The sequence below is a fragment of the Mytilus galloprovincialis genome, chromosome 4 (genome assembly GCF_965363235.1).
Source record: "Mytilus galloprovincialis chromosome 4, xbMytGall1.hap1.1, whole genome shotgun sequence".
NCBI lineage: Eukaryota > Metazoa > Mollusca > Bivalvia > Mytilida > Mytilidae > Mytilus > Mytilus galloprovincialis.
Window position 1 is genome coordinate 94,436,146 of NC_134841.1, and position 19,882 is coordinate 94,456,027.

Consider the following 19,882-nt stretch of genomic DNA (forward strand, 5'->3'; position numbering starts at 1 on the left):
CATTTTTGTTTTTATCAATGTGTTATTGAAACTGCAAACGACATCTTACATAAAGATGAGAACTCTAACTGTAAAAGCACCCGTTTGGGAATGTGAAAAGGAGAAGATGGACTTCCTTCTTGAACAAAATACAAAACTTGTAAACGGTGAATGTACTACTGTGGACTTTGTATGGCGTGTTGGCTACAAATATTCTGCCAGAACTGACTTATGAACTCATATCAAGATATTTCTGATTAGTGCTAACTTTTGAACATACGTTTTCAAAGATTTAAATGATGAATTTTACTTGCATGTTATGATGACCTTTGACTTACTTAAAATTTATTTTATATTATGGCTTTGCTTTCGATCAACAGGTATTCCTCAATTATTTGCGGAAAAGCAATAATTTATTTTTTCCGGAATAGTTACTTTTTTTCCGGAAAAGTAAGATATTTATTTGCGGAAACGTAAACTTTTTTTTTCCGGAAACGTCATCTTTTTTTTGCGGAAAAGTAATGCCAATTTGCGGAAACGTAAAACGCCGAAGTACCGATTATCATAAACATGCTATGAGTATATTCATTTCGACATCCTACCTTTGAACAAGTTCAAAATAGTCAGGGTAATCTACCATTACAAATTAAACGCAATAATTTCATTTCAAAAACATTTTGTTGCATAAAATTATATTTTATTTTACACTAAAAACGCAATTATTTCTAAAGTCATGTGTGCTCTAATGATACTCGTATTTACTGCTTTTATGGTTCATTGTGCTCTTTGTGTATATAGTATTTCTTTGCGGAGACTTTAGACACTTTGAAATGACCAGCGCTATTAAAAATTAAAATTTCTAAACTGCATCAATTCCCAGGTTTCATAAAGTCAATCTATAACTCTGACACAAAATAGTGCTTTTGATGTCATTGTTTACTTAAACTAACCAACAAATATGCAGAAATGAAACTTTTGGTGAAAGGGTAATATATTTAGACCATTTTGAGTCAAAATTCACTTGTCTATGAGTTTGCGTTAAAAATTCAGGATTAATGCGCTACATAGTACACTAATTTAAGATTTCCAGAAATTCAGGAGTTATTTTGGTAGTACCTGTGTTTTGAAGATCAGAAATTTCATATAAGACCTTAAACATCGGTTGAAAATTGGCATGTAGAAAGGTGATACATGTACAATTCAAAATATACCTGGTTTGCTTGAAGTTACACTTAAGGTAAAATATTTAGATAGCTGTGAAAATTGCAAGATTTGGTTGAACAGATAGGGATTTTTAATTGGTGGTCTGACACCTTTATTTTCGTTTTCCTTCCAAAATAACCCAAACTGAATAATCATAAGAAAAGATGACAAATGCGACTATATCTATATAGAACACAGAGGCATGATGATTAATTTATTGTAGAAGGAAGAGAAGCGACAAACAAAATGAGGTCTTCTCGTTTATTAGTATAGATACTCTAACTTTTCTTTTACAGTACTTTGTATATTCTCATCCCTGTTTCACTTGAATTATTGTCAGCTTATTCGAATATGTGCATGTTTTCTGGCACGTTTGAAATAAATGCAATTCATCTAATGCTTGAATGTATATTTACACAATCATGTAATTATAAACATTTAGCATGTTTTAAAACAGGAAGAAATGTTTATAAGTGCAACACACGGTATTTTTGGACAAAAAAATCAAATTTTCTTACACTTTTAAAATTCAAATGAAGTAAAACAAGAAATCAATCTGGTTGACGCAACAATGACAATCTGTTACACAGAATAATACTGTAGTGCATTTCTTTCCAGTGGGTCTCAATCAACACTGATTTAAAGAAATTTTGGTAAGAATTTAGTCTTAGATGCTTGATTTGTTTATAAGTTGTTATTGGCTTTGAACAAGCTGTCAGTAACTGCGTCTCTATCTTCATCTTGAATGTACAAAAAGCACTGATAAAGTGTTTTTACTTTTACATTTTTGTTCAACCAGCAAGCAAATACCATTGTCACGGTTATGTAAAGTATATACTGTGATACATGACTGTGGATTGTACACAATGAAGTTATCTTCCGTGGTTACATTGTCGAAAAAGACACTTACACACTTACATGTTTGTACGTATACTGCTGAGTGCAATATGTAAGAACACGGTTTTAACATTTAGTTATTTTTTTAAATAATGAATCAGCCACAAAGAAATTAAAAATCAAAAGTCTTTTGAAGTTTAATCTTAAAAGAACGTATTACTTTTTATGATAACAGACATCGATTTTGTCATTAGCAAATTAAAACATAACTAAATTGTATCTTCTTTTGAGGCGGGATGTATAGAGACACAGACACGTTAATTTTTATCTCTATAGAAGTCGCTCCTCACTATCCTACTACCTGTCGATACATTCATTTTTGGCATTGCACAAGTCATGTCTTCTCTGACTGTTCATGACGTTAAAATACTAAATCCCTGGGATGTGTTTTCTCTGATACATGATTTTTTATTATCAATTGTTTTTAGCTTTTAACTAGCTGTCAGTAACTGCGAGTACTCTCAAATCGTATTTTCATGTTAATTCGACCTGTTGATACTGTTTATAATACTTTTTTTGTTATTTATATTTATACGGATCTTGTCTATATACCAGCTTTGATTATTTGGAATATATTCTAAGTTTCACTTCTTCTTACTACATTTATATAAACTTCAAGATTTACCTGTATTTTTTAAAACCGATTTTTTTTCTAAAGGGAATATTTTCGAAGGGTTAAATATTTCGCAGTTGTGACTTGCCATGGCTTTGTTTGGACTTGTTTGTTTGCTTTTTGGACTTGAATGTTTGTCCCTAATATTTTATTAACTGTGCATTTGCATTCAGATATCGCAGATCAAATTTATTCGTTTATAGTGTATTAATGTACGTTTTTTGATTGAGTTAAGCATGCCAATTGATATTTTATTGTGTGTTTTTCTATGTTGTGTATTATGCTATTGTTTCAGAAAAAGGGAGAAGGTTTGGATCCATTAAAACGTTTAATCCCGCTGTAAATGTTGCACCTGTCCTAAGTCAGGAATCTGATAAACAGTAGTTGTCGTTTGTTTATACAATTATTGTCTGTTCATAACATTAAAAAGCTTAACAATCTAGGTAAATGCCTTTATTTAGCTGATAAGATTCGTTATTCATAATATTATACTTATATTTCATTATTTATATTATTTGTTGTCATTCTCCGCCATTGATACAAACTGTTTCATGTGTTTGTAATTATAACACATGTATGTAATTATTCACTGATGCTATTATATTTGTATATGTAAATTCTATAAGCTGTATTGCTTCTGAATAAAAGACTATTATTATTATGTAATTTATACGTGTTTCTCGTTTCTCGTTTTTTTTATTTTATATAGATTAGAGCATTGGTTTTCCCGTTTGAATGGTTTTACACTAGTAATTTTGGGGCCCTTTATAGCTTGTTGTTCGGTGTGAGCCAAGGCTTCGTGTTGAAGGCCGTACATTGACCTTTAATGGTTTACTTTTTTAAATTGTTATTTGGATGGAGAGTTGTCTCATTGGCACTCACACCTCATCTTCCTGTAGATAGCTATTAATTTTTGTTTTTAATGAGTTTGATGTAAAATTGCCCAAAATACAATTACAATAGGTAAACAAGAATCTCCCAGAAATTATGACAATTTTCATCTTACAACACCGTCTACCAACATTCTAGTTTTCCTCCAAAAGACAGACAAATTGTTTGTCATTAATGTACGATAACTCTTGGCTGGTTAAATTTCCCAACTGGGAGATATATATAGTCTTTTTCATAAAAGCTAAAAATGCTTTATAACGGTTCTTATCATGATTTCTCACTAAGGCATATGACAAAAGTTCGAAGTTTCTACAATAAAGTGGTGATAAGGCCAAATAAAATAGTATGTGTGGTTCCAGTTACATATGAAAAAAGTGATGGTAGGTAGGTAGGTATTTTTTTTACATTGATTCTATGGGAGCAACATTCTGACCTTAACAGTGCTTCATGAAAAATGACAAAAAAATCTTTAGGGTAGGCTGTTATTATGACTAAGAAGTAGGTTTGATAGGGTAACTGGAACCACAAACATATTTTTATTTGGCCTTATGGTGTTCTGTTTTTGAGTTTGTACATATGTGTATTTGTGTGTGTTTGTGTTAGAGTGTCACATCATACATGCATGTATTTGTCTTTAAGGAATCAAGTATTGCAACTATATTAAAGCAATTTGACTGTTTTATTTGAATTTTGACATATTTATGACATATTAAAATAATAAATGTTTTTACAAGTATCAGGGTCAATACTGTTGTAGGTTAGATGATGTGGACATAATTTAAAACAGTGTACCTTGACAGTACAATGGCTACAGGTGCTTAAACACGTGTGTTGTTGTTCACCTAAATGTTTGACCTCAAATTATAAATAAACAGAAAACTGTGTCTTCCTGAGGCAAATGCACTGTAATTTGCCTCACTTAACACAATAAGTTGAGAGTGAGATGGTTAAGAATGACCGTAAATCCCGATGCAAGTGTTGCATGGTCGGTGTTATAATTCCTTGCATGTAACTGAATAATATTTAAAAAATTATGAAAAGTTCAATAGCTGTATTGGTATATAAAAATTTAAAATGTTTCAAAACAATAAAATTGAGGTTTCGAGCTGGCATATCAGTAACTGCTAGTAGTCGTTTGTTCATTTGAGTATCATTGTCGTTTTGCATATTTTCTTTTGTTACCTATTCTGACATCGGACTCGGACTTCTTATAAACTGAGTTGTAATGTGCGTATTGCTATGTGTATCCTTATTCTACATTGACTAGAAGTATAAAGGGGGGTGAGATCTCACAACAAATGTTTAACCCCGCCGTATTTTTGCGCCTGTCCCAAGTCAGGAGCTTTTGACCTTTGTAAGTCTTGTATGTTTTTTTAATATTTGTTCATTTATATGTTTTGGAGTTTAGTGTGACGTTCATTTTAACTGAACTAGTACACAATTTTATGTAGGGGCCAGCTGATGCCCACCTCCGGTTGCGGGATTTTCTCGCTGCGTTAAAGACCCATTAGTGGCCTTCGGCTGTTTGCTCTCTGGTCGGGGTTGTTGTCTTTGACATATTCCCCATTTCCATTCCCAATTTTAAATACGCTACCTAAAGAGTAAATAAAGGCAACATTAGTATACCGCTGTTTAATAGTCATCAATAGATTTAGCTAAAGCAAATCCGGGTCACAAACCTCGATTAAGCGACAGAAAATCTGGTCACAAACCTCGATTGAGAGAAAACAAATCCTGGGCACAACCATATAGATAGATAGATAAACGGATACTCATTTCTTAAGTTTTCTTTATCATAAAAATACTAACCAATGACCCTTTTGTATCATCCAATAAGACAATTTACCTCGCTTACTTTGAATGAAATCTTGCCTTTAAAAATACGTTTCATTCGCATTCAAATTACAAATTAAATAGAACATGTTACACCCTAAAGCCTCGGTCACACCTTACCGGATAGCTCGAACGGACGCCTAACGGATAACTTTTTTTTAATCCGTTCATGTCCGTTAGACGTCCGTTCTTATCCGTTAGACGTCCGTTGCATGTCCGTTAAGCGTACGTTTTATCCGTCGACGTCCGTTCTGTCCGGTGGAAAATTTTGAGCATGTTCAAAACTTTGAACGGACGTCCAACGGATAAAATGTCCGTTGAACGTCCGTTAGGCGTCCGTTTTGTACGGTACTCGTCCGTTTCGTTTCCGTTTTGTATCCGTTACGTGTCCGTTATACATCCGTTAGAGGTCTGGAAGATAAATTCACCAACGGACTTCTACCGGACGTTTAACGGATAAAACGGATGTTGAACGGATGAGAAACGGACTTCTACCGGACGTATAACGGATAAAACGGATGATGAACGGATCTAAAACGGATAAAAGCCAATTGAAAATTTCGGGTCAGAAATGCCAATTATTGGTATGTCAGATTTCTTAAGGTTCATGAATTCTTATTATTCATAATCGATCTTAGAGTATAGGCACGTCTTCACAATCAAGCAGTTCTTATTCAGGCCAGACACTGCCTTTTGGTGGAATCTTGAAGAACAAACCAAAACCAGTTACACAGAAACATTTTGAATATTTATGCGATTTACATGTATTATTATTGTCACCTTTGATTTTTCCGTATATATCTTGTTCATCCGTTTTATCCGGTACGCTTCCGTTAGGTGTCCGTTTTATGCGGTACTCGTCCGTTAGATGTACGTTCGACATCCGTTCTGTCCGGTACGTGTCCGTTTCTCGTACGTTGCATATCCGTTGTGTGTCCGTTATGCATCCGTTACACGTCCGTTTTATTCGGTCAGTACTTCAACGGACTCCCAACGGATAACAATTTTGTCAATGGACAACTTTTATTTTCATCCGTTAGGCATCCGTTCGTGCTATCCGGTAAGGTGTGACCGAGGCTTAAGTAAACGAAAACTAATATAATTTAAGTCGAAAATAAATGGTATAAGTGTTTCTATTTTTTAAAGCAAATACAATGTACAAAATTAATAAACTGTTTAGAGTCTTTAAAATATAAGTTGTATTTGTACTCGGCTCGTAACAGGAGTAATCTCTCTCTGAAGCTCGTATTATACCTGTTTCTTAGCCTCGTACAAATACAGCTGAGTTATAGTTGTCTTTCATGTACCCTGTGCTATGGTTTGTTTGCTAAAAAAAAATGATGAGAAAAAAATTGTACAAGCAGAGGACAAGAAAAATATTCTGAATCTTTACCTTTTGAACAAAATAATTTTGCTTGATAGCGTTGAAATATTCATTTAAATTGTTCGCGCTTTTGTTCGTGGAAATAATTTTCTAACTCGGACAAAAACACATACCCCCTCTTTGAAGCTTAATATTTGCTCCCAAATGATGTACTGTACAGACGACTGCTGTGTGATGTACTTAGAAAAAAGACGTATTTACTACATTACAGAAACTGTTTATGAAGCCTCAATGTATTTCCAACACCGGAATAGAATCGATGATTATTGCTTGTAAGCGTATTGACGAAAGCATTACCATTTTTGCAAATGTAAATGGATTTTTTTCTGTGTTTTTATTTATTGATAACATACTTGTCAATGAACCTTTTGTATCATAAAAAAGGACAAAAGGACGAATCTTACCTCCCTTACTGTATATGATAAATCGCCTTAAAAAAAAACTTTTAATTCGCTTTCGAATTACAAATTAAATAGTATCTGGTTACACATGGTTGACCCTTTGTAAAATCAATAAAGGACGATGGCACAGTATAGGATTGTTTATATAAATAGTTTTACCTGGACAATCTACCTGTTTTTATCAGTTAAAACAAGAGTATGTCAATTTGCAGGTGATAATGCATTGCGTTCACCAATTATTACTTAAAAGGGTATGATAATGACGGTACCGTATTATCCAACCTTTGGAAACAATTGTGTTGTCACTTTCATGATAACGAACGTGAGAAATAAACATCTGACTTCCGAAGACATGTGGTCACGTTCAGTTAAGAATATACGGATCTTTTCAATGATTTGGATTTTACATGTTTAATAAGTGACAACATTATTTTTGCTGCATTTGAACCTGATAACGATTGATTTACGTTCGCTAATCCGTTCATATGTTAAATTCTTTATAAAAGATGAAAGGATTACGGAGATTTAATGAGCATGCATTATTCAGGTGTGCAATAGGATATATAAATTACAATTGTTTTGTGTAAATACGATTCTACTGTACAACTTTTGTGATATTCTGCTTCAATAATGAGACTAAGAACCCGTTATATCGGTGCTGGAGTTGCAGTGTTTCTGATGCTATTAACATATGAAGTATATGTGTATTCTGCAGATACAAAATGGTTAATAAGTAATGGACTCTTAACCAAACAGGATTATATTAAGAAAATGAAGTCAACTTTTGTACAAAAAGTTAATTTATCAAATAGTAATGCGCCTGTTACTTTTAAATTGGTTCCTAATATAAGAACAGGGCCAAAAGTGTCTATATCTGCTGAAGAATTTAGGAAAAATGATAAAATCCAAACTGGCAATATTTTAATTGATAATTATGGAAAAAACGATCCAATGAAAAATGGAGAAAAAGGACGTGGCGTAACGTTTGTGGGACAAGAAAAACGAAATGCGTCTGAATTGATGCAAAAATATCAAGTTAATATTTTAGCCAGTGATATAATTCCTTTAAACAGACTGGTTCCTGATGCAAGACCTCCTGGGTAAGTTTCTCCAGAATCTTTATAATCATTCCACATTTATAATTCATCTTTTTTGGTGAACACGATTTATGATGATTCACTGCATACCACTAAAGATATATTTTTGTCGATAATTTGCTTAAACTTCAGTCTACCTTGTTCAAATGTTATACCATGCATTTATAGTGCTAAAAGTATGCAGTGAACACAAAGTCCCGAGACGTAAGCAGTGAAAACAAATATATTGACAGTCAATCTCACTCTTTCTTTTTTTGACTGTTATGATTTTTTAATTATGATTTTTTTCCGGCCATTTCGTTTGTGCACGCAAGTGCGTTGTTGAGTCAATGGTAGCTACGCCACTTGAGTGAATTCAATATCTATGTAGAACTGAAAAAAATCACCATCTGCACGAGGAACAACCAATAACTGAAGAGCATCCAGTATTTTTTTTTTTTTTTTGAAGTAGACACTGAATATATTTTATCTATTAGGTCTTGGTATTTTCCAAAAAAACATATTTGTGGAAAAGGGGTAGACGTGCTTTCACAACTTCTGGCTCATTATTTTTTTTAACTCGGATACTGATGACATTTTACAAATTCTAAGTAGTAGATGCAAGCTCCTGAATATCGTACGAGTTGAGTAATGTATAATACTCCATACGCGGATGAAGTTGGTAAATTGCTGCTAAGTTGAGGAAAATTTATAATTTCAAAATTGAAATCATCTCGTTTGTCATAGACTTTGTTATTGGAATGACTGCTGTAGGCAAATCGTGAAATTAGACCAAGTAAGCTGTATTTGTAATCCCTGTAATCTCTAGTTAAGGAGTATTAATGCGACCCAATCAGAAAAGTTTGTATTATTAATGGAAAGAACATCTTTAATATACCTGTAATGATGTATGCAAAATCAAACGATCTACCTTCTTCTGTTCTTTGATCTAACCCTGATGATAACAAAACATACACATTAAAAAGTTTCAAGAGGAAGACCACCGGACCCCCGTTTCTCTCATTCGTGGATGCATTTAGCATTATAAATACAAAGAATTTTACTTTTCGAAAATTTACGCTCCTTGAAGTCTTATTATCTGTGATTCCTTCATCGCATTGCCTCTTAAATGAAAACAGGATTACAGAATGGCCTTGATGAATATATGTGTAGGACTCGGAGGTGCAATGGGGAATCTGTAGTGCGATGGTCACGCTGAAGTGCGATGGGCTACGCCGAAGTGCGATGCTCCGTACGCTGATGTGTGATGGTCAATTTGTCGCATGGTTGTAAGTTTAAAAGCCTACAGACGTGCAAGTATCATGAGAAGTATTTTTTTTAATAGCGCTAGTATATTAATTTACCTTCATTATGCATGGTCTGTGGCTGTCCTTAATTGCAGTTGCATGTTACATATCGCCCTCTCTGATTTTCGACATGTAGAAATAATTATGAATTAGCATTTTATCTATATGTTGTTTCTCTAATGAGTTCCTCATTTACCGTTATAGTATAAAGAAGAGAGTTTGTTGGTTTTTATGGGACCTTATGCATTTAGAGAATGTCGCGCCCAATCGTTTACGTAAAACAGAACCTTTTGAAGATTTTGAACTTATCAACCTAAAAACCTGGAAAACTATATCGATATGAAAAGCATTGCAAACAAATTTTGTGTAGACCATCGCACCTCAGCGTTTCGCCCATCGTCAATATGCCAAGTTCGCACTTCAGCGTGATCAAAGAAGCACTTCAGCTTCAAACCATATTGGACCTCAGCGTGACCATCGCGGTTCAGAGTCCAACATATCTTTTACCAAAAATGAAAGCATTAATTTACGTTCTTAGTACTAATTAATTTTACGAATCAAGCAATTACAAGTATATCATTTGGTTAAAGAAATTTTCTAATCATTAAGTCTGATCACGCCTTTTCGTTCACGATCGAAATTATGATCGCGCTTTTTCGTTCACGATCGAAATAATGATCGCGCTTTTTCGTTCACGATCGAAATAATGCGTTGTCTGATCATTAACGATCAATTTTGATAAAAATCATGAAAATTATACTTCTTGAAATCATATGAATTTCTTCAAGTAATAACATTACTTTATATTTCTATCTGATACACTAAGGATTAGGGTTTAAATTTATCATGATATATTTAATGTAGTGTGCAATTTTTTTAAGGAAGCTGAATCCTTTTGACGTAGATTTTTCTGTTTTCTATTTTTTCCACCTTTTAAAAATACAGCAGGATTTTACATATAGTATGAAGTAGAATTGCAATTAAAGTCATATGAAACTTCAAATTTAAAAACAAAATGAACATGTTTATATATACTTGCATGGCTAAGTTTTACTCTAAAAAAATAGAACGTGGACTTTTTTTGTAAAGAAAATTCTTTATATTATCAAAATCTTCATTAATGCACGATATTGAATTATTGACTTCCAAGACACTTATTCGCCAATATTTTCCCGTATGCAGTTGTCTCAACTACAAGACTTCGTGTTATAACTTCGGCAAACGCCAACGAAATTGCGATGGGAAAACCGTGATGAAAGAAAGTAAACACACGCGCTCTTAAGAAGTAAACAGAAATTTTGAAGTTGCATATGACTTTAATTGCATTTACGGTCCGATACTAAAACTATCATGATCTGATATATGCTCTTAAACAGACCCTTTAATCGTTAATGGATTTAACAAAATATTTGTATTAGTATTCATTAACATGGATTTTTCTAGCATTCCACAGGGTCCGGTATTCGGACCCATTCCCAACGGCAAAAACCCTACATTTTTCCCAATTTTGGCAGCAAAATTCCCAAATGATCACAAAATTCATTTTAATCTTTATTATTCATGACAGAGATGTTTATTTTATTCAACCGCTAGCTTTATGTAAAAAAATCGCCAACAAGTAATGTGTAAATCCAAGTTGAAACATATTGAATGAAAACAACATTGACAAACAATGGCTGCCATAAATAAATAAACAGGAAGTGTGGGAATAAAATAAAACCAGGTCAAATCCGGAAACGGACAAGTATATAAATACGGGTTTGTCAATCAAATACAGTAAATAAAAAACGAATAGAACCAAACATGTGACAGCTATCATAGCAACACTAAAATTGAAAACTAAAAGATATATAAAAAAGAAAATAGAAACAGGATATATTTTATACAGAACTTAAAATATTTTAATTTCACAAATTTTCATGTCAAAATCAAAAAAATGTAACAATCCTTTAAGAAGTTGGAACTCATTATTTTGATACTCAAATAAACTGAAATGCCATGTTGTTATATTTAAAAAAACAAAGAAGGTGTAGTCCTTACTTTATTTTCACCAACAAAAAATAATTTTATGAACTAATCACACTAAAACTAACATCTGGTATATTGGTTGTTTTTCCCAATTTCATTGAAAACCGCGTTAAAAAATTCCCTAAACTGGCCAGGGTCCTTTTCCCCAAAATACCCAGATAAACCCCTGATTAAACCATATACATAAGACATTTGACTTTCGAAACACAACTTATAAAAAATTGTTTTCTTTGTTCGCTTTAATAGCCTCAGAGATATATAGTACATGTACGTATATATACACTTATAATTATTGTTACGTATAAACGACCTTCAACACCTACTAACTTAGTCTATATCAACGAGTTACGTTATTTCACGTAATCTTTTATTTGAACATAAACTTATCTGTGATAAAGAAATAGGCGAGAAGGAATAAATATGTTTGACCCTTTCGCTAAACACAGTTTAAAGGAATGCTGCACATAGGCGGATCGGGAGGGGGAAATTTTTTGTTGATTATATAGAGAATCACTGAAGCATGACTGGAGCGGCCAACCCCCTTAGGTCAGTCAGCCCCCCCCCCCCCCCCCCCCCCCCCACACACACACACATTTATGAAAAGTTTTCTGGATCTGCAATTGCTCTGCCACTGCTGCATTGCATGATATGATGCAATATTGTTATTTCAATTTATTCATACGACATGCTTCCCCTAAATTATCTAACCTCACATATCCAAACGTGTAAGCCAACTATTAAGCTGACAATAAAATATCAAATAGTTTAAAAAGGACAACAGGAATAACTTAAACTTTACACAATACAAATGATCACCCCATCGGCGCTTGTGTACATGATTTTGATATCAATTTTCTATTCACTGTCCACTAATTAAATAACACCCAGGCAATTATCTTTAATAGTTATCCCACAAGGACGCGGTGTGTTAGTGTAAGATCACCCCGATGGCCGGAGGCCAGAGGGTGATCTAACACTGACACACCAAGTCCGAATGGGATAACTATTTTACATCCCAGCTCTTTTAGATTGGACGAAAAAACATTTACAATTCATAAAATCTAGTTTAGAACGCCACACAACCATTATAATATACTTTATATATTACTATATATGATGTATACCCTTTATGACCCTCAAACACGATGAGTAGATATCAAACAATGTCAACTCGTCCCACTTGCCTATAGGCCCACACTATATCGCCACTTCAAAAAAAAAAATCAACACAACTCTTGTTTACTGACTCGCCCAACTTTTGAAAAAGTGTAAAATCAAATTTAACAATCAGTCTGACAACTCACTTATTAACGAAAAAGGTTTTAACCCCACTGAATAAAGGTCTGCCAACTCGCTCCACTTCTTAAAAGATCTTGCTTCCTTTAAGTATGTTAAATTATTGTAATTTCGTATCCAGTCCTTCTGGTGCAGTGGTATGTGTCGTGGCTTGATATGCTAAAGGTCTTGAGTTCGAATCCCAGCATATACACTGGATTTTTTCTACGTGAATTTTGATAGATAGTCTTTTCCGTATAATTAATTATAATTTTATAGTTTTATAATGGATTTGACATTCCCGCCAAAATGTAACAGAACAAAGGAAAGCATGCATAACAAAGAAACTCAAACTGGGGTGATCTGGTAGATCGATCCGGCTCAGATCACCCCTGTTAGAACAAAGGAGCTGGGATGTAACTAAAATGTTTTGCCTATATACCTTAGACACATGTCTCTAATCCTATATACATTGATATTAGGTATTTAGGAAATTTGTTTTCAGGGTTATGTGCCTATGATTTAAATATACTATGAATGTTCTTGTCCTTCCTCGTTTTTTGTTAACTTATCGACTGCAATAGAATCCATGATAGTTTTACTACCCATAAGTAAAAAACACGGTGTTTTGAAGTATGAATAGAAAAATAAGGGAGTTTATGAGATCACCCTAAGAAAGTAGGTCAACCATAGAGCGATACAAATCTCACGGTACATTGCAATGAAAATTGGTCATAGAACTTTACAACACTGCCTGTATATTATATGACACAGTAATGCATGTACAATCAATATAAGAATCAGCAATCCTATACGATAGATGACACAGCAATGCCTATACAATAGATGACACAGCAATGCGTATACAATATATGACACAGCAATGCGTATACAATATATGACGTATCAATGTCTACATGGTAAATGACACATCAATGTCTTTACAGTATTAAATTAAGAATTGAAATGGGGAATGTGTCAAAGAGACAACAAACCGACCAAAATGCAAAACATAACCGAAGGCAACCAATGCTTCACACACGAGTATATATGTATGACGCAGCAGATGTCTGTATAACAGATGAAAAAGCAATGCCGATACAATACATCAAACAGCAACTCCTGTACAATATATGACATGTCAATGCCTATACAGTCCATTACGCAGTAATGTTTATACAATACGAAATTATAAAAAGTGCAAGTACAGTACATATGAGCGTTGTAAGTACATTAGAAGTGTACTTTAACCCATACGAACGAAAAGATTTAATCGGAATGTGAACTTATAGTATTTGAGTATATCGCATATAAATGTGACAAATTATTACTAATTTCCAATAAATGCGCATTCAAATTCTTCTAAACATAAGGAAATAACTTCTGAATCAATATACTTATCCTGTTTTATGGAGAAATTTATCGATATGTCCTAGCGTTTAATATACTTTTAACAAAAAGGCGATTGTAATTGTTACACAAATCCCTAACAGCACAACGGCTTATTTTAAGTATGTCTATGTTTTAAAATTTAACATCGAGTTATGAATACAAGTTATTGCTATACTTCACATAAAATTTTTAACATCTTTGTCTTCTAACTTTTTGTTGCTTAGCTGTCTCATTGGCAATCATACAACTCCGTTTTTCATAATGTATATGTGTTTGTAAGAGACATTGAAAGTTAAGTACTCTCAAGTCCACTGTAATGGTGATAAGAAAGAATAGAGAAATGTGAAGAAGAAAAATAAATTACAAAAAAACCAAAAAAACGAAATGATAATACAAACGAAATTAATGAACTATCCCGATTATATTTTGTTGTTGTTTTTGTCAACCGTCCAGTACTCTTAAAATTGTGTCGGTTTGTATACTGTATGAAGAAAACTTAGTTGTGTTGCTGGTATTATAGTGGAAATACCGATTCATTATGTATTTCTTAGTAACCAATTTGCTTATACTTTGGTTTAGCTTTGTATAATGTACATTTCGATACCTGCTTTGTTTAGCCAATGGTGGACATTGCGATATCTAATTTAGCCTATGGTGTGCAAGGTGCGATATCGACGGGCATTGTGCAATATTTGTTTCATACTTCCATGGACACTTTGTGATATATGGTTCAACCTTAAGTTTGATGTCTTGTTCAATATAAAAAAGAAGAAAGAAGATGTGGTATGATTGCCAATGAGACAACTATCCACAAGAGACCAAAAGACACACAAGTTAACAACTATTAGGTCACCGTACGGCCTTCAACAATGAGCAAAGCCCATGCCGCATAGTCAGCTATAAAAGACCCCGAAATGACAATGTAAAACAATGCAAACGACTAAACTAATGGACTAATGTATTTACAAAAAAATGAACGACCACTGAATTACAGGCTCCTCACTTGGGACAGGCACATACATACAGAATGTGGCGGGGTTAAACATGTTGGCGTGATCCCAACCCTCCCCTAACCTGGGACAGTGGTATAACAGTACAACATAAGAACTAACTATAAAAATCAGTTGAAAAGGCTTAACTCATTAGATGAATACAAATACAAATACTACATCCCAATAACAAAAAAGACACTTAGTACAGATCTAAGGGTACTTGCAGTTACTTACAGCTAGTTCAAAGCCATTAACAACTAAATTAAAAAATCATGCCTCTAAGACTAAATTATCAATCCGTACACACCCAGCATCAAATGAACCATAGATGTGCACTTCACAATGGGCTATTCCAGTTAATTTCTGACAGGTGGGGACGGATGGGGAGATTTTTTTTTTATACATATATAAAAAAAAAAACAACAAAAAAAAACATTATGAAAAGCTACCTATCAGATCTAAAAATAATGACCTAACAGATGAACAGTTTCTGTTCATATTGGGTGGATGGGCTTTCATGGAAAAAAATTGGCCTATCAGAATTTTTTACTGCAAGGTGTGTACCCATCAAATTTTGCTGACACTTAATACAATATTACAAGATAATGTATGATAAGAAACTGTCTAGATACCATAGCACCCCTAAGATCGGAAATATGCATTTGTGTAACCCCTAAGATGTAATTATTTTGACCCTTGCAAACTATTTAGCAGAAGTTTTTTGCGTATAATTGTACATGTCAGATGAAAAAACCCAGAATTACACCCCATAAGATGTATAATTTTTACACCCCTCAGAAAGGACCATCCAACCCCCTTTAGTAGACATTAATTGGAATGGCCCAATATCAGTTTGGGATGATGAGCATATCTGGTTTAACCTACGACGGGCATATATATGCTTTAAACTATAATTGGTATTGTGCGATATCTGGGTTAACCCAGACATTTTATTTGCGATACAAATAATATTGCATTTTATTAACTGTTTACTGTATAGTGTGACTTGTCACTAGATTTGAGCTCATAATAAACTTGTAACATTTCATAATATATTGATAAAGCAATGGCCAGTCTTTTTTTCTCGGATTTTTAGAACATACTGAAAATGAAGTTTGCACTGTTCATGGTCGATGTACCTATATATGGGTCATTATAAAAAAAAAAAAACATGCAAAACTATGTTATTCGGTATGTTTAAGTCAAACGACATGAAAATATATCAAAATATATCAAAATATATCAAAATAACACTTGATTATGTTAGATATGAGTGTTTTGTGATACACTATATACAGTTTACAGTATGAAATGTTATAAAACCATCCTTAATGTTTTCTTAAACCCTTGGATATAGCCAGAATCAACTGTTATTTTTTACTATAAATCCTTTCAGACCTGAAATAGGACTATTATTCATATCATTTGTTATTCGGATTTATCACTTTTAATTGCATTTTGATAAATACAAACATTTTTTAATGATTTGGGAGATGTATCTTTCTCAAGATTTCAGCATTTGAAATAGTTTCTCCCTTAGCAATGTTACCTGTAAGCATGTTATGCAAAAGAAAACAAATAATTATGTTGAAAATTTAGTGAAAAAATCTTAAAAGTAAGTTAAAGCTATATCAGAAATGAAAATAGTGTCCATGGTGTACCCTAGCTTGTAAAAATCATTTTTTGAAAACATTTCCTTAACTTTGAATTATGAAATATATTGATTATAGAAACATGCACTAGTAACAACATATAGAATAGGGGAATGGAGCACTTATTTCGTAACTGAATCTTAAAATACACCTTAAATCATTGGTGTTACTGTCAATGGTGAGACCATTTTGATAAAATAACACCATTGACCAGTTTAGTAACACCACTGAATATATCATGACAATCAGCATTGTTTTGTGTTTCTTTCATGTTTAACAAGCGAAACATCATATAATTTATGAAAAACAATACTTATTTAACAATGTTTTAATAATATAGGGTTATTGCACGAATATTGGGGAATATTGTCCTGAGTAGAATTTTATATTGCACGAGCTTGCGAGTGCAATATATGTTCTACGAGGGACAATATTTCCCAATATTCATGCAATAACCCTTTTATTGTATAGCAATATAATATTTTAAAGTAAAAATTAGTTTAAACTAAGATTTAAACGTTGATGACGTCATGAATTTTGAAGATTTATTGCACTAGTGCAATATTAGAATTTATTACACGCTAACTTTTGGTTACGTTCTGTGGGAAATATTATATTTTGCTATACAATAATATCATGTATTACATATACAAAGTTTTTACAAACTGATGTATGCTGGTAACATCAATGACACTATTTAGTAACACTATTGACATTTTAGTAATGGATTTTATGTTAAGTAATTTGAGATTTTTTAGCCTAAGAAGTATTTTTTCATCTTTTTCTTTTGCTCTGTGTTTTTGACTTTGTACTTAATAAAAGTAAAATTTGAAATGTGATGTCAATGGTGATACTTCTGTGTCATTGGAGTTACTGAGAGGTCAGTGGTGTTACTATATAAAAATGCGACATTTTTTTATTTTTATTCATAAATGAAAGTTTTTTTTATGTCGTATACGAAGGATTAGGTATATTATTATCATTTAATCTTATACATTTGACATATATTCAGTTAAGTGTATTTTTTAGTATTTACAATGGACATACTAGGAGAGACAACTTTTTTACGACAATGTATTAAGAAATTTATGTTTGAATAGAATGGACAGCTATATGAATATTGTCAATAAGTCGTAATTTAAACATTAACAACAAATTGGAACAGTTGTTTGATGTTTAACAGTAATATTTAGTACCTAAATGTATGTTTTAAAGGTGTCTTCCTCCTATTCCCACTTTTTAAAAATGCTATTCCTTCAATTCCCACTTGCAAATAACAATAGATGTTTTGATAAATAATTTGTTTTTATAACAATCAAGGTTAATTAGAATTTCACCTAAGATTTACCTGTATTTTTTTTTTGAAGCATAACATATTTGGTACACTGTTTAGGTATAATACCTTGTTTATTTGACAGCAGTCCTTTAGCGCCAATTACTGTTTTTCAGGGGTATCGTTTGCGCCAAATTTTGTTTTCCAAATGTATCATTTGCGCCAATAATCGGAACTCATTTGCGCCAATTTACCTGTACACATATCTATCATAAATATTAATGATTAATATTTATTCTTATTTTTGGCCTAAAAAGTATCATATGATCGGAGATATTTCACCATGAAGATGAGCATCTGGAGATAAATGACTTGAAATACAGTAGACAGTCCATGTACAGAGAGAGAAGAAAACTTATTACTTTGCTGAATATTTGATACAAGATATGTCAAAAGAGAAGAAAATATAAGCTTTTGCTGATGATGTTTTAGACACATACGTTGATGACACAGTGCTTTGCTCCCACCATCCGTATGGGCTAAAACTCCATCTACCGCAAGACGTATTAGTAATGGAGCAGAAGCATTCCACGGGGCATTATTATGCACTGTTTTATGCATTTTATCCTTCAATGTTTGTCTTTTTGGACAATAAAGTTAAGTGACAAGCTACATTAAATTAGTAGGTAACCAAGAGCAGCAGTTAGAAGAAAGTATGTTTCAGTAAAGGAAACATTTGCCGTGTAAACTGCTGGTTCAAAGTCAGAATAAAGGTGGAGGGAAGTCATTTTTCTTCTAATTGATGCAATCGTATGTTTTATTTTTGGCGCAAATGATACCATGTAATTTTAAAACAGGTGGCGCAAACGTAGCATTGGAAAAAAAAGTTGTGGCGCAAAAGGACGCATTTTTGGCGCAAACGGATCTCTCCCGTTTATTTGTAATATGTTTCTTAAAAATAAAGAAAAATAATGATAAATAGATTGGAGTAAGATTATTTTTAATTTTTGAATTTGTACTTGTCACTGAAAATAAAGAAAAATTATGATAAATAGATGGAGTTAGATTTATTAAAAAAAAAAAAAAAAATGAATTTGTACTTAAAAATAAAGAAAAATTAAAAATAAAGAAAAATTTTGATAAATAGATTGGAGTCAGATTTATTTAAAAATTTTAAAAAATGGAAGAACTAGTTAAACTCAGAACCGACGACACACAAGAACTTGTAGAGAACATTCCAACTTTTCCATCTTGCAAGATCACAATGTACAAAAAACGCAAGAATAACCTTCCAGTTTTACCAAAAAGCTGTTGACCAAATCAATATAGATCTCTGCCACTACAATGTAACACCAACTACAACTTCAGCCTACCACTATCTTCCTGGACTATGAAGTCGCCATCCGAAGTGCAGCATACTCTGTATTTTCTGGTATCAACGAAAAAGGCTGTTTCTTCCACTACACGCAATGCATTTGGAGAAAAGCACAAGAAACAAGTCTTCAGCTTCCATACAAGAATGACGACAATATTCATCAACTTGTACGCCGTGCTGCTGTACTTCCACTTATACCCTTTGCTGAGGTTGAAGATGTGTGGTTTAACACCCTAACAGACATAGATCAGATTGATACAAACATACAGTGATTGTCGAATGTTTGTGCTACAATGTATTATTTGAGTTAT

The 19,882-nt window shown here is 32.9% G+C and overlaps 1 protein-coding gene across 1 annotated transcript in view; it reads left to right on the top strand.

The window, feature by feature from the left end:
• The first annotated feature begins 7,360 nt into the window (after positions 1-7,360).
• LOC143073445 (polypeptide N-acetylgalactosaminyltransferase 1-like) overlaps positions 7,361-19,882 on the top strand; it is a 55,542-nt gene continuing 43,020 nt past the window's right edge. The window contains exon 1 of the mRNA XM_076248998.1: positions 7,361-8,301. Coding sequence (XP_076105113.1) covers positions 7,832-8,301 — 470 coding nt within the window. The 5' untranslated portion in view covers positions 7,361-7,831. The remainder of the gene's footprint in view (positions 8,302-19,882) is intronic.